Genomic DNA, 15,409 nt, shown 5'->3' with positions numbered 1-15,409 from the left:
AGGTGGTTGGGGCCCTGTCCCTGGAGGTGTTTAAGCCCAGGCTGGCTGAGGCTCTGGCCAGGCTGATGTAGTGTGGGGTGTCCCTGCCCATGGCAGGGGGGCTGGAACTGGCTGATCCTTGTGGTCCCTTCCACCCCTGACTGATGCTATGATGCTATGATCCTATGACACTATGATATCTCCAGCTGCAGTGAGTGGACTTCAATAGTCCACAAGGGAAAGAAGCTGAGCAGTCTGAGAATCTCCCCTGCTTGCTGTGAACCTTTTCAGTTGTTCTGGGTTCTTTTTAAACCTTGTTTTTAACCTTCCTGAACATGTTGCTGCAGTGGACCTTGAACTGCTCCCAAACCACATCCCTGCACAAAGGAGAGCTGATGAGAGTTAATTGCTACACCTAAGACTGCTTTGGGTTTTTGTGAACTAATAACACTTCAGAAGTTTGAGAGCTGCTTTTTATGTATCTTCTTCATAAATCTTTGTGTTCTTCTGTAAGGCAGACAAACAATCAGGTGTCTCTTTGTTTCTCAGTATTGATGTGCTGCTGCTCTCCTTTCAGTTCTTGGGGAGGTGGAGTATCTCCTGCTGAAGCACCCAGGTCATGTAGCCTTCAGCAGCGGCGCAGTAGCCGTGGAATACCAGCACTACGGCGGCGGTAATGTGACAGCAGAGCACCTCTCCATGCTGCTGCTGGATGCCAGCACCAACAAGATAATTGCAAGAAAGCAGCTTCCAGCAAACCAGTCCCATGGGAGGGTAGAGTTTGAGTGTTCCCATTTCAGGAGTGCCGGGGACTTCTTGTTCAGCATGGCGTCTCCCGGCGCGAACAGCAGCGCGGCGGAGGGCAGCGGCAGCAGCCTGCCCAGCCTGCACGTGGAATGGCCTGTCTTCCACATCGACCTGAACAGGAGTGCCCAGCTTCCTGGGAGCTCCCTGCGGGTGGGACTCTTCACCAATGAGCAGCTGTGTGCCATGAATCAGACAGTGGTGTCCCTGGATGTGGTGTTCACCAGCACCCTCTATGACTTCGGCAGAGTAAGCTCTGATGAGACTCTGGGCGTTAGAGCCAGAAAAGGAATCCTTCTCTCCAGGTCCCAGTGGGTGGAATTTGACTGCCCACCTGTTGGTCAGGAAACTTACATCACTGTGCTGCTGAAATCATTAGAGACACATTCCATCATTGCATCCACAGGACCCATAGACCTCCTCCACAAGTTTGGCTACAGACTGGTTGTGGCACCGGAAGCTACGTGCAAAACCTTGGTGCAGGTCTTCGTCGTTCCTCCGCCGTGCACTTCTGTCAGTGGCAAGATTGTGGTCTACAAAGAGGCTCTCAAGCCTTCTAGTCAAAGACCAACTTGGCTGTATGAGCACACTCTTCACCCAGGAGACAACAGGACAGAGTTTAACTGCACTTTGTTTGATGTGGGGAAGAACAAGTACTGCTTTGACCTCTTTAATTCGGCAAACCGAAGCCATTTCCCAGCAAGAGTTAAGGAGTGTGTGATGATCCAGAGGAACATAGGTTTGTACTGATGCTGTCCTCTTTGAACCACAGCCAGCACTCTCCCCAGCCAATGTGGGCAATGGATAAGTAGGCTGAAGTGTGGTGAGCCCTACTGAAGAGCATCTTTTTAGCTCTCTTACATCAGACAAAGTCGTTGTATTTTCAAATGCAGAGGGGTGCCAGCTGCTGCAGACTGTTCATGTGGAGGCACACACAGACATTGGTTAGCAAATGTCACCATGGTAGCTTAGAACTCTGCTAGGTTAGCACTAAGGGCCAAGCAAAAGCATTTAGGGCATTCTGAGTGATGTGTCTGTGTAGTCTGGGTGAAAATGGAACTTGGCCTTCTCAATCAGGTAGGAAGCTACTGCAGTAGATCTGGCCTGTTGGAGACACTTAAAGGTAGGATGGGTTTACCTGCACCTAAGTATGTGAAAGCCAGGCCATTGAGTGGCTTTTCAGACATGGGAGACAGGTGTCTCACAGAGGTGATTCATGGGCTGAATGTTTGCCTGGGTGGCTTTCCTTGACCCCCATTTGCCATAGCGTTCAGAGTCCCCCCGGTACACACACAGGTTTTGCTGAGCTGTGTCAGGATTTGGCTACAGCAAAAGACAACAGTTGTGTCCCTTGGACATTTTGTGGGCTTTTCAAGCAGCCTTTCATGACTTAAAGCTGCTGCTTAAACCAGACCAGATGCACTGTCTGCCTCATGAGACCACCTGCCAGACCATGGGTCACGTTCATGTAGCTAAACATTTCCCCCAGGAGAGGTTAGAATCCTACAAACTGCCAACTAGGGACAGTCAGTTGCCCATGTATTCCTGTGGGCCAAGACTGGACATGGTCTGGGAGAATGCTGGAAGGCAGAAGCAAAAGGCAGGTCCAGGAGTATGGATGATCATGGTTGAGAAGTGATCACAGTTAAATGAAGACAGAGCTTGGGCCCACTCCTCAGCTCTGTTGAAGCAATATCTATGCATTCTGCTTGCAGCTCCACCTTTTATACAGCTGTAGCTTCAGAGGTGGCAGTCCATGGCTGGGCAGAATCCACAAGTCACAGTAGCCTGTCAGAGGAAGTAGATGAGCCAAATGATCTTCCTGTTCCTTATTTGTGGAAGGCAATCACAGTGAAGGAGGGAGTGCACATGCTCAAGGGGAGTGGGGTTGTGTTTGTTGTGTTGCCTGCACCCTGGAATGGAAAAGTAAGTGCTTTCATTTGGAGCAGGCTTGTGTCCACAGGCAATTACTTAGTCTTTCCCATCTGCACACTTCAGAGAATTTGGGTTGAAAGGTACACTGTTTTCCACACCTCCTCACCCTGCTGTCCCTGAAAACCAAGTGCAAGAGCTCAGGCCCAAAGAAAGGTCATTGTGCTTCATGGGCAGGTGTCTGAATGGCAAGGGCAGGAGACCAGGAGTGCAGGACATACTCTGCAGAGTCCAGGCACAGCCTGGCCTAATGAGGTCCCTAGCATCGTGTGGTCTTCCTTTGTACTGTTTCCTGAGCTCTGAAACTCTGAGCTGTTTAATTAACACTCTGTACTGAAAGTGACCTCTGTTTGCACCACATGCCAAAGCCACTGTCTGTCGCTTCTCCTCAGCTTACCTTCCCATCTGCCTCCTCTGTTGGCACTCTCTCTCTTCCTTTGGCATAAGAAAGTCTACCTGAAAATGAAAGGATATTATTGTCTTAATCAAGATAATTCTGAAGGGAAAGGGAAGTGAGGACTCTAGCTCTGTCTGTGTGCTTGTGTGGTGTGTTGCACTGATACGATCTGGGTAATTACCCCAGCAGGTGAATACCTGGGATATGACACAGATCTGTTTCTTTGCTCAGTATTTGATTGTTTTAATTGAGAAGAGCCACCTTAAGCAATAGCTCCCTGCAGTCTGCTTTGTTTCCTTGGGTTCCCTGGTAGCACCATCCTTCCAAGAGCAGTCAAAAGAATCAGGCTATGGCTGTGAAGCATGGAGCCGAGTCGACGGCTGCCAGATAGAAGTGTCAACTCTCCAGACCCGATGAAAGGGGAACCAAACTGTGTAGCTGTAAATAAAATGTCAGCCTGAAATTAATTAGACTGCAGCACATCTGACTGTGTGCCTGTAGCTGTAAGACTTCAAAGCCTGCAGGCAGCATGTGAAAAGAGCAGGGCGTGCACATCAGCTTGAAGCCATGGCAGGAGGAGCAAACCTGCGCTGCCTGCGCTGGTCATCCGCCCCCGGCGGCTGCATGAGCCCTCTGCTTGAGCCCCCTCACCCTGCTGCCTGAGCCCTGGGGGGGCTGCACAACAGGCACCTCTCCTCAAGTCACCCTGCTGTGCACTTCCTGAACTCTCTTTGAGGCACAGAGAGGTGATGAATTCTCTAGTCTGGACTCCTGTGCAGCATGGGTTATCGCTTTCCATCCAGTTACTCCGGTGCTGAGCCCCACAGCTGGTCTCCATGCAGCTGGTCTCCATTCAGCTGGTCTCCATGCAGCTGGTCTCCATGCAGCTGGTCTCCATGCAGCTGCCACTTAGCCTCCAGAAAGGGATCTCATCTGATTTTGAAGGCACCACAGAACAGAGGCCCTGTGGGTAATTCCTCTCAATACTGTGCTCTGAGTTTTATTTGCTGAAGAGAATCTCTGTGTGCTGCAGAACTGAGGCTCCCCTAGCTTCAGCCTCACTGCTCTCTGCTAGAGGAGACTGCGGTTTCCTATGCACTGGCTTCCCCCCAGGAAGGCATTTGCACATCAGATCATCTCAGTCTTCCCAGATTATCCCATTGTTCTCTTTTAATGAACTGGGGGAATGAGTCTTTAATTGGAAGGCATTTTCTTCAGGCTTTGGTTAATTTTCAGTCTCTTTTTGGCTCCATTTCCCTTTTTCTAGCCAGCCCTTTTTACCTGCTGACAGTCACCAGCCTGGAGTGCTGTGTTCAGATGTCCTGCTCACTGATGCTGCCTGAGCAGTTGCACTCTCTGTGTCCCTGCCTCTGCTTTCATCCCACTGGTTGCATTAATTCACTCTTAACCTGTAACCATGGCTGGATCTGGTCTGGGCTCTGACCTCTCAGTGCATAGCCTGCCATTCTGCATTTTGCATGCTGCTGATGTGTAACCTGCTGTGCCCAAGCCACCCTGGCTGAGCAAGTAGCCTGTGTTGCTCCATACAGTTGCATGATCTCCTTGTCATCACAGGAGTGACATTTTCTCAGTGATGGTTTCCCATTTCTTTTCATGTCAACTAGGCACAGCACCGAGCCTTGGGATCCCTCTGGAGCCTCTCCAGGTGCATTCCCACTCAGGGAGGGTTTTGTGTTGACAATTACATATCAAATCTGTCACCCAGCCAGTTCTTACTTCATTTAGCACATGCTCTATTATTCTGAGGCAGAGATACTCTCATGCAAAAGTTCAGAGCTCCTAAATCATTCAAGTGACCTTCAGCCAAACCACAGAGGATGGAATGAAAGAAGGTGACTGTGCCATGCCCATTTTCCAGAGGTCAAGCTGCAGTTAGATTTCTGACCATTTTCAGCCTTGCTCTTCTCATTCTGGACAGGTTTAGCACTTCCTATGGAATGGGAATCTGCTTGTGTCTGGAGTAGGCAGGAGAAGGCTGCTGGTGGCATGGAGCGTGCCAGGGCAGCATCTCTTCCAGCCTGAGCCGCCAGCTGCAGAGCAGGTGTTGCAGACAGCCTTGTGCTGGCTGAGACTGAGTATATCTATCAAAGGTAGGGAGTAGGTCTGTGAAATGGGAGCCAGCACTTGTGCAGCCTTCTGTACATTCCAGCTGAAGAACCTGTGGAAAAAGAGCTTCATCCATGTCAGTGGGGTGTTAACTGTTTCACACAGGTGACTTCAGAGTCATGCAGCCAGACTTTCCCCTGTGTTTGAGTGGTTTAGTTGAATGTGTAAGGTAGGAAACTTCATGACATCAGCTTACCCAGGAAAAAAACACATTGCAGGCTCATTCTTTTCAGTGCTTCATCCTGTACTCTGCTTCTCTGGGTTTTAAGTGTCTCCAGCAGCAAGGCTTTTGCTCTCCTTAGAAAGATGTTCTGTGTCCCAGCCTGACTCCCACTGGGAACATTCAGGATGAGACTAACAACATTAGTAAGTAATGCTGCAGCCTAGGAATGGGCATATTGCCCCTGTATTTCCAGTGTTGACTAACCTCCCTTTGCAGTTCTTGCTTACACTCTGGAGACCAGTTTCAGCTTCAGTGTGACTCCCAGTGAAGCCTCTTGTACTTGCTGACAGCACAGACGAGTTTTGTTCACCTGACTTTCGCTGTCATCAAAAAAAGCCACAGGGAGGGCAGCAGAGCATAAGGAGTGCAGCTTTTGTCAGCAAAGGGGAAGGTAGAGGAAGGCCTTCTGAAGGAAGAAAAGGTCAGTAAAGGAAGAAAGGAGTGAATGGAGTAGCAAGGGATCAGGCAGAGATCATGCTTGCTTCCTGAGTAAGACTGTGTGAATCAGACCTGCCTGCTGTCTGTAGGAGAACCTGGGAACCTGAGTCTGTCCCTGGCTTCTTTGCACTTGTTTAGGGCCAGGCAGATGCACAGGATCCAGGTGTGCCAGGCCTGGTTTGTCCCCCCTCTGCCTCTTCTGTGTCTGTGCATTCTTCACTTCCACACTCCCAGCACTGTGTTGGGTGTTTCAGACTCCCTGGGATAGCTCCTAGCTTCTGAGACAACCCAGTGTAGGCTGTGCCTTTGCAGAGATGCCTTTCTGTGGGGGAAGCTCTCTCATTTGCTTAGGGAAATAGTCTGAATTTGCTTCCTTTAAAGGGATCCTTGTCCTTTTGTTGTCCAAATTAGTAACCTGTTGGAGCAGGCCACCATTTCAGTGCACCCAGACTTCATTTCCATGGCAGCAGAGAAACACAGAGCAGCGGAGAAGGGTGTTCCCCAGCTCTTACCCAAACCCCACTGCATGTGTGCACACCCAGGCTCAGCACCTGGGAGCTGATCTCAGCTGCCACAGACCCCCTGCCATCCCCAGTGCATTCACACAGTGATGCTAACCCATGGCACTGCTCTTGTGGAAGGCCTTAGGACTCTCATGTGTGTCAGGCTGGGAGGACACCGTGGACCATCCCTTGCTGGGTGTGCTGTTGGGTAGCACTGCATGATCAGGGCCTCAGGAAGGCAGAGCTTTGGGGGGAGATATTTATGCAGAGCAACAATTAACAGAGTTAATTGAGTTTATCTTTCCTGTTGGCAGATCTGCCAACTGTCAGCTCTTTCCAACAACTCCTCAGTTAGATGTCTTCCCGTTGAGAATTGATTCCTCAATGGCATGTGAAAAACTTCACACTTATTAGAGCTGCTTTGCAGTGCATACCTTCTGCTTTTCCCCCTGGCACTCTGGATCTGTTTGTCTTAAATGGAGGTTAATCAGTTGGTTTCCTTGGGGGAGAATAAAATCTGCTTCATCTTCTTTAACCTTCTGGTAATTGCAGGAGGTTGCAGAGCAAGTTGCAGGAGTTTAAATCTGTCTGTCTTGGGAGTTGGAGCACTTCCTGCTCTCCTGCTGCCTAAGGCACATATGCCTGGCCCCAAAGCTATGGATGCCAAGTGTTTTTGCTGAGGAACTCTGTGCCCTCAGCTGAAGCTGAAGGCAGGGAGAAGTGCCCTGAAGCGATGGACACATCATGGCTTTGACGCCAGAGTAAGAAGATTCCTCCTCCCGTTGTACGTTGGAGCCTGCAGGCAGCGCCGGGAAGCTGCCAAGTACCCTTCACTGTCAGCAGTGTTAGCACTGGAGGCAACCTGAGCTGGTCTGGGTCTGGCTCTGTAGCTGACTGTCATGAGCAGGAGTTGCAAGGAGCAGGGAGTTTGGAGAGAGGGAAGTGAGCCAGCTCACATGCTGGAAATCACAGGCAGTGCTCACACCAAGTAGCTTACGAGGAGGTAGCTGCTCCTCCAGCTAGCCCACCTACCTCTGCCAGTGGTGAGCGACACTGCTGGAGTCCTGTGTGACACTGATGGGAGGAGAAGTGTCATGAGATCCCCAGATACAGTGATTCTGTGGAGGCTTTTGGAGGAGAGATCAGTCAGCCCTTGAAGGCCTTGGCTGGCTATTGATTATGGTTGCTTTCTCTTGCTGCCCTTAGCAAGAGAGCTGCTCACCAGCTGAGGGGATTTTGCAGCCCTTCAGGGTCTGTACCTTTGAGGGACTCCTGACCCCAGGGCATTTTCTCAGTTCATCTCCTCCTTGGCATCCTCTGCCTCTCTTTCTTCCCGACACCACATGTCATCTAGCCTTGTTTTAACACTCTACCAGACTGCATGGCTGCAACACTTGAGCCTGGCTGCAACACTTGAGCCTGGCTGCAACACTTGAGCCTGGCTGCAACACTTGAGCCTGGCTGCAACACTTGAGCCTGGCTGCACTTGAAGGGATGCGAAAGCTCGAGCCTCTCGCTGGGCTCCTCACCTCTGCTGTAGCAGACCTCCAGCTCCAGAAACAGAAGGGGGAAAGCAGAGAGGTGCACAAAGGACATAAAGTGAAGCACAGCCTGGGATCTGAAAGGAGCTTGTAGAGAGGCTGGTGCTGGCCTCTTCTCACAGGGGAAGTTAGGAAGAAGTTCTATTTAGGAAGGAGTTCTATACAGAAAGAGTGATTGCACTATGGAATGGGTTGCCCGGGAAGGTGGTGGAGTCACCATCACTGGAGGTGTTCAGGAGGAGACTTGATGGGGTGCTTGGTGCCATGGGTTAGCTGTTTGGGTGGGTTGGATTGGTTGATGGGTTGGACACGATGATCTTGAAGGTCTCTTCCAACCTGGTTTGGTTTATTCTAATAAAGGTTTATTCTAATAAAGGGATCAGGGATAGAGCAAGAGGGAATGGCCTCAAGCTGCCACTGGGTAGGGTTAGACTGGACACGAGGGAAAAACTTCTCCCAGCAAGAGTGGTCAGGCCCTGGAGTGTGCTGCCCAGGGAGGTGGTGGAGTCACCAACCCTGGATGTGCTTAAAGGTCATTTGGGTGTGGTGCTTGGGAACGTGGTGCAGGGCTGAGCCTGGTGGAGCAGGGTCATCAGTTGACTTGGTGATCCTGCGGGGCTTGTCCAGCCTGCCTGCTGCTGCGATTCTGTGATCTCAGGCATCACAAGACTGTGCTTGAGCCAGTGCAAAAGAGGCACAGAGGTCACTTGGTGCTTTGTGGGCTCACAGCCAGAGCACCAAGGTGTCCCACCATGCCCACCTCTGCTCTGGATTGGGCAAGACAGATGCACTCAGGCGTGCAGGCACAGACGTGTGGGTACGTGCCCACGCTCGGCAGGCCGGGCTGGCCCAGGGCCCCGTCCCGCAGCGCAGCCATCCGCCTGCCTGCAGCAGGGCAGCGCTGCTGGGGCTGCTCACGCTCCTGCTGCTCACGCTCCTGCTGCTCACGCTCCTGCTGCTCATGCTGGCCTGCTCTCCAGCAAATCATAGGCCAGGATCCAAAGCACTTAGAATCTCCCATGTGTTAGGCACAGCTCTCTTCCTTTTTGCTGCAGACGTTGTCAAGTCTCAGCCTGTGGCCAGTGTAACACCGCACGAGAAAGCCAGCTCCAGGCACAGGACAGAGCCAGAGAATCAGTGCTGGGGAAAGACCTCCAAGATCATCAAGTCCAGTGGTCAGCCCAACACCACCATGCCCCCTTAAAAGCCATGTCTACATGTTGAATAGAGTAGAGTAGAGTAGAGTAGAGTAGAGTAGAGTAGAGTAGAATAGAAATAGAATAGAATAGAATAGAATAGAATAGAATAGAATAGAATAGAATAGAATAGACCAGACCAGACCAGACCAGACCAGGTTGGAAGAGACCTTCAAGATCACTGTGTCCAACCTATCATCCAACACCACCTAATCAACTAACCCATGGCACCAAGCACCCCATCAAGTCTCCTCCTGAACACCTCCAGGGCTGGTGACTCCACCACCTCCCCAGGCAGCCCATTCCAATGGGCAATCACTCTCTCTGTGTAGAACTTCTTCCTAACCTCCAGCCTAAACCTCCTCTGGTGCAGCCTGAGACTGTGTCCTCTTGTTCTGGTGCTGGTTGCCTGGGACAAGAGACCAACCTGGCTGCAACCTCCCTTCAGGGAGTTGCAGAGAGCAATAAGGTCACCCCTGAGCCTCCTCCTCTCCAGGCTAAGCAACCCCAGCTCCCTCAGCCTCTCCTCACAGGGCTGTGCTCCAAACCCCTCCCCAGCTTTGTTGCCCTTCTCTGGACACCTTCCAGCAAGTCAACCTCCTTCCTAAACTGAGGGGCCCAGAAGTGGACACAGGACTCGAGGTGTGGCCTAACCACACATCTCCAGCACCACCTCCAGGGACAGTGACTCCACCACCTCCCTGGGCAGCCTGTTCTGATGCTTGGCTGCTCTTTCAGTAAAGGAATTTTCCCCAACAGCTGACCTAACCCCCCCCTGACACAACTTGAGGCCATTTCATTTCATCCTATCACTAGTTACTTGGCAGAAGAGACCAACCCCCTCTTCACTACTCCAACCTCCTTTCAGGCAGCTGTAGAGAGCAGTGAGGTCTCCCCTCAGCCTCTTCTCCTGCACACTAAGCAGTCCCAGATCCTTCAGCTGATCATTCATAAGTCTTGCTCTCCAGGCCCTTCCCCAGCTTTGTTGTCCTTCTCTGGAGATGCTGCAGCAGCTCATGTCCCTCCTGTAGTGAGGAAGCACAGTCATGCAGCCCTGGCTGGTCCTTGACATCACAAGCTGCTCAGGAGCTCAGGGGCAGGCCAGCAGCAAAGCAGCCATGTAAGCAAGTGAATGACCTCTGTGGGCAGCAGCACCACTGCAAATCGTTGAAAAGAGCAAATTTTAACCAACCTAATCATTTTTGCCTTCTTTTTTTCCCTCCCCCCTGATTTTCCACTCCATCTGTGAGTGCTGCAATGGAGTTGTTCTTCTTCCTGGCAGACTGCAAAACTGGGCCACCAAGTCAACTGACCTACAGGAGGGTCCCCAGGGCTTTGGTCCTTTGGGATTGCACCTGGAGTTGTGCTTCCATTAGGAACTTGGAGCTGTGTTCCTGCTGCAGAGCCACAGCTGGCCGACACGGGCAGGAACAGCCTTCCTCCCTCTGAGCTCTCACTGCTGGCCAGTCTGGGTGTTGAACCCTGGATAAGGATGTTGTCTAAACAAAAGAGGGATTTCATTCTGCTGTTTGAGGTAGCATTAGAAACTGATCCTGCCTCCACTTCGATAGGTGAGCTCAGAGGATTTGCTCTGGAGTTAATTGCCTAAGCATGAGCAGTCCAGCAAGAGGGACCTGTAAGCAATCAAATGAAAGAGTCAATGACATGTCTGTGTGCTGAGGAAATAATGAGGAGAGAAAACAATATTGCTGTTTCATTGGGCCTTGTGGCTTGGCTCCCTCTCACAGCCATATAACTCAGGGGTAACCACACTTCAGTCGGTGCAGTTGCCCTGCTATAAAGCACGATCCCTCAGGCAGGAATGGGCTTCATGCAGGAATTATGCACCCATTCCAGAGAGCTGGGGATTCATTTCCACTTGCTGCCGTGCCAGGCAGATCCTGCCAGCCTCACTCAACCAACCTCTCTGTGGCTGGCTGGCACTGGAGTGGAAGAGGAAGGGGAAAAGTGGGGATGCTGCCCGGGTTTCTGGTGGGAACAAGCGCAGGGCCCTGGGCGCCGCTTGCTCCTTCGGTGTCGCTGTTTGTGCCGCTGGGGTTTGTGAAATGAGGGGAGGCACATGGGGGTGTTTCTAAAAGGCAGACGTGTTCCTCACGGCTGTGAGTTGTGTGTTTGCAGAAACCTGGAGCCCGTGGCAGCCCTGGAGCCCCTGCAGCGTCACCTGCGGGGACGGCGTCCGGGAGCGCTTCCGAGAGTGCCTCTCCTCCCCGCCGGCGAAGGCGGGCTGCGCCGGACCGCCGAGCGAGACCTCCCTCTGCTCGCTGGAGGAGTGCTGGTGTACGTAGCGCTGCCCTCCTCTCCCCTGCTCGTCCCTCCGTCCCGGCCAGAGCAAAGGGCCTCTCAGCAGAGGGGCTTTGTGACAGGGAAGCATCCCGTCTCTCCGCCGGTCACACTGATGGGGGGAGGGGGTGTCCCACTCTTGTGACTGATGGAGTTGCATGCAAGCCTGCACGTGTCTGGGGGACACCCGGAGCTCCAGCGCTTGGGAAGATTCCTGTCATGTCATGGAAAGGGTCTAAAGTCTCCAGCATGGCCAGGGAGTGGAGAAGGGCTGAAAGGGAGGTTTTGTGGCTGGCAGGATGTGTTCCCTGCCAAAGGGCAGAGACTCCAGACAGTGGCAACCTACTGAAAAGTGAAATTGTGTCACGAGGGGGTTGGGATCAGCAGGGCTGGGATCATGCAGGGCTTCTCATTCTGTGAAGTTCTTGAGGTGGCAGTGAGAGATGACACCTTGCTCCAGCCTGTCACTGCCGTTGGCCAGTGACAGGGCAGGCTGGCTGCTTCTGGAGTGTGGGAAGTCAGTGCAGATATAGGAGGCTTGAGCCTCCTGTAGGGTGGAAGGCAGTTACAGCAGCCACATGGCCCCTGGGAGGCTGGACAAGGCTGTAGCAGCACTGCAGTCTGGTGCTTGCAGCCGGTGGTGAGGGGCAGAACAGAGTGATGGTGCTCAGGACATGCAAAACTCATGCTTCTGAAAAGGAGGATGCTGATGCCAAGGGGGCCTGGAAGTCCATCTGCTCAGAAACTGGCTGATTGTGATCTTCCAATGCCTTCCTGTCCCACAGCTGTCACATGGAGCAGGGCTGGGGAAGGAAAGGTGCCCAGGGGCTGTGCAGGCTTCTAGACTCTCAGGCTGTAATTGAACAGGTAATTTAAGCTAGCAAAAGATGAGCAATGCCTTGCCCTCTGATTTGTCTGGTTCCATGAACTTCCCTGTGCTGGCAAAAGTGGAGTGTGGAGAGCTGAAATGGGGATGTGAGGAAGCTCTTTGTCACATGAGCACGGCAGTGCTTGTGCCACTGAAAAGGGAAGGGTAGCAGAGAGGGAGGAAGAGTAGCTGGAGCAGGGAGAGAGCAGAGCTTCTTTCGTCCTGGAGCTGCTGGCTTGAGCTGGCTTCAAGGGGTTTGCTGAATGGATGCCTTGGAAGCACACAGGCAGGAGTGAAAGGTATGGTAAGAAGTGTGTTAGTGGTGACTAAAAGGTTGGCTGAAGGGAAGGTATTAAAAATGACATTCCATCAGGCAGGTGCTGCACTTTGTCGTGCTCCTGCAGCACCCAGGGTGTCTGCACAGCTTGTTGTTCAGCTGTCTGATGTGGGCAGTGGCTGGGAAGTGCTGGCCCTGGGCATGTGCTTGTTTTGTGAAGCTGTGGCTGTGAGCAGGGAGGAGCAAGTCAGATAGTTAGGGGCCCACCTTAAAGCTAATCATAGTCTCATAGCATCAGTCAGGGGTGGAAGGGACCACAAGGATCATCCTGTCCCAACCCCCTGCCATGGGCAGGGACACCCCACACTAGATCAGCCTGGCCACAGCCTCAGCCAGCCTGGGCTTAAACACCTCCAGGGACAGGGCCCCAACCACCTCCCTGGACAACCCATTCCAGGGTTTCACCACTCTCATGGGGAAGAACTTCCTCCTCCCCTCCAGCCTCAATCTCCCCACCTCCAGCTTCATTCCATTCCCCCTAGTCCTAGCACTCCCTGAGATCCTGAGCAGTCCCTCCCCAGCCTTCCTGTAGCCCCCTGCAGATCCTGGAAGGCCACAATGAGGTCACCTGGGAGCCTTCTCTTCTGCAGACTGAACAGCCCCAACTCCTTCAGTCTGTGCTCACAGGAGAGGTGCTCCAGCCCTCTGCTCCTCCTCCTGGCCCTGCTCTGGACACGTTCTAATGCCCTGCTCTCGGGCTGGCTGTCTCCTCTGTCTCTAGCTCTGTCAGGCTGCTGTGGGCAGCGATGCCACAGTGGGGCAGCTGGGTGATTTTTGGAGTCCCCAGCCCTGGATGTGTTTCAAGGTGGTTTGGATGTGGTGCTTGGGGCTATGGTTTAGGGGTGACCCTTGCAGAGTAGGGTCAATGGTTGGACTTGGTGATGCTGAGGGTCTCTTCCAAGCTGAGTGTTTCTGTGATCGTGAAGCTGATGCTGAGCTCTGCTGTTTTGTGTCTCTTGTTAGCCGCTGGGGGGGTCCCACACGCACAGCCTTTGCCCTGGCTCCGAGTTTCAGCCCGCTCCTCCGGAGCTCCGGGGGCAGACCTGATGCACAGAGCTCCCTGCAGGGGAGCATGTGCTGGACACACGACGGGGCTGTGCACCTTGCTTTACGTGCTCAGGACCATCTGGTGCTCCTCAGAGGCACAACTCCCTAAGGTTTCTGGAGAGGTCAGCTGTCCTCTGCCTACACCATGCACTGCCTGTGGCAGTCTGGTTGCAGTTACTGCCAGGCAGCACTCGGCAGGTCTGCATAGTCCTCTGATTCCAGCAGGGTCTCTGGGTTATTAAAGAGGGTTTATAGATAGAAAACCTGGATGCATGGGACCCCTGCATCTGTACCCATTGCTGTGGGATCAGCTGGAGGAGCTACCTGCTTTCTGATCCTGCTCCCATGTCAGGCAGCTTCCTTCATAGACTCTCCTCCATGGTGTCACCTCTTTGAATCTGAGGTTGCTGGAGAAGTGGCTTGGCACTGTGATCTCACAGTGTTCATCTGCTGTCTGATCTCAGGCTGGGGGTGTCGTTTCCCCCTCACCTCCCAGCTCTCCACATGTTTCTGAAGCAGGGAGGCTGCTCTCCAGCATCACTGTGTTTGCTGTCATTAGCCCAGCAGATGGAGCAAATGGCTGAATAAATGAGGCCAGCCTGCAGTCTAGTGGCAGAGCTAGGTGGAGAGAAGCAAATCTAGTTGACTAAGTCTTGTTTCAAGCCTCACTGTTTGCTGTCTGTTAGCTTTCTACTCCAAATGATGCATGCAGTGTGCCATACAGGTGGGAAGTGGAGCCCTCAGGCCATAGCTGTGAGACTGAGAGAGGGATGAGCAATGAATGGATTGCTCTGCTGTGGTGGTACTGACCAGGCCAGTGCTGGTCCTGCCTTCTCCCCTGGGGTCAGTGTGTTTGCTTCCCACCAGAGCCCCCAGAGTGGCAATGCTCTGTGTCCCAGGCATGATGACATTTGGTGGAATGCAAGTTTCAGGGATCCTCCAAACAGGATTCAGCAGGCAGTGGTCTTGTTCTTGATGCTGATGCCAACTGTGCATCATCTTGATGGAAGGTTCTGGGTTAGAGATAAAACTAGAGACTGGAGGGGTTGTTAACTGGTTCAGTTTTGCTGACAGCCTCGTGGACAGCTCTTGACAATCAGAACAGAGCAGTGTTGTGCTCCAGCACCATTTTCATGGCCTTGGGAAGCTGATATTCAGTCACAAGAAGCTGTGAAGTGGGTGCTCTCTGAAACTAAAAGGAGCTGCTGAAGCAATCCCTCCATGAGCCATGCTGTTTTCTGCTCAGACCTGCCACTGAAGTGCTGAGCTCCTTGTCACAAACATTGCCATTCAGTTATTCATCTCTTATTGCCCCAGCCACCTGCAGCGTGCTGCACTGTGCAGGTGAGAGTTGGAAGCAGGGCTGGGGAAAGCTCTTGAGGTGCTCACATCACAGGTTTGCAGAGCATTCTTTTCTCTTTGAGTGCCCTTCTCCTGCATCAATACCAGAGTGCCAGTGGTACCACAGCACTGCCCTTCTCCCAGTTAGGAGTCTGCTGTGGAGGGGAAGATTTCATCCTCTGGGACTGCAGCAGTGGGCAGAGGTGGAAGAAGCACCCTCAGAGCACTAAGAAAAGTGTAACTGGCCACTGCCAGTGCAGTGCTGCCTCTCAGCTCTTCAGCCCCACTGACAGTGTAGTGCTGCCTCTCAGCTCTTCAACCCCACTGCCAGTGCAGTGCTGCCTCTCAGCTCTTCAGCCCCACTGACAGTGCAGT

General features: G+C 52.6%; 1 protein-coding gene across 3 annotated transcripts in view; it reads left to right on the top strand.

Moving 5' to 3' along the window:
- The window catches only part of THSD1 (thrombospondin type 1 domain containing 1), a 38,188-nt gene that overhangs the window by 16,156 nt on the left and 6,623 nt on the right, over window positions 1-15,409 (top strand). For 2 of the 3 annotated variants that reach the window (XM_068165233.1, XM_068165234.1), the window contains exons 3-4: window positions 557-1,522; window positions 11,280-11,438. In XM_068165233.1, coding sequence (XP_068021334.1) covers window positions 557-1,522; window positions 11,280-11,438 — 1,125 coding nt within the window. The remainder of the gene's footprint in view (window positions 1-556; window positions 1,523-11,279; window positions 11,439-15,409) is intronic. The other variant, XM_068165235.1, reaches the window with a different exon arrangement.

This window comes from Melanerpes formicivorus, unplaced genomic scaffold (genome assembly GCF_026170545.1).
Source record: "Melanerpes formicivorus ecotype bairdi unplaced genomic scaffold, bMelFor1.0.p_v2 SCAF_87, whole genome shotgun sequence".
In the NCBI taxonomy this organism is placed as follows: domain Eukaryota; kingdom Metazoa; phylum Chordata; class Aves; order Piciformes; family Picidae; genus Melanerpes; species Melanerpes formicivorus.
The sequence above is the reverse complement of the archived record's forward strand: the minus strand, read 5'-3'. Positions and strand labels throughout refer to the sequence as shown.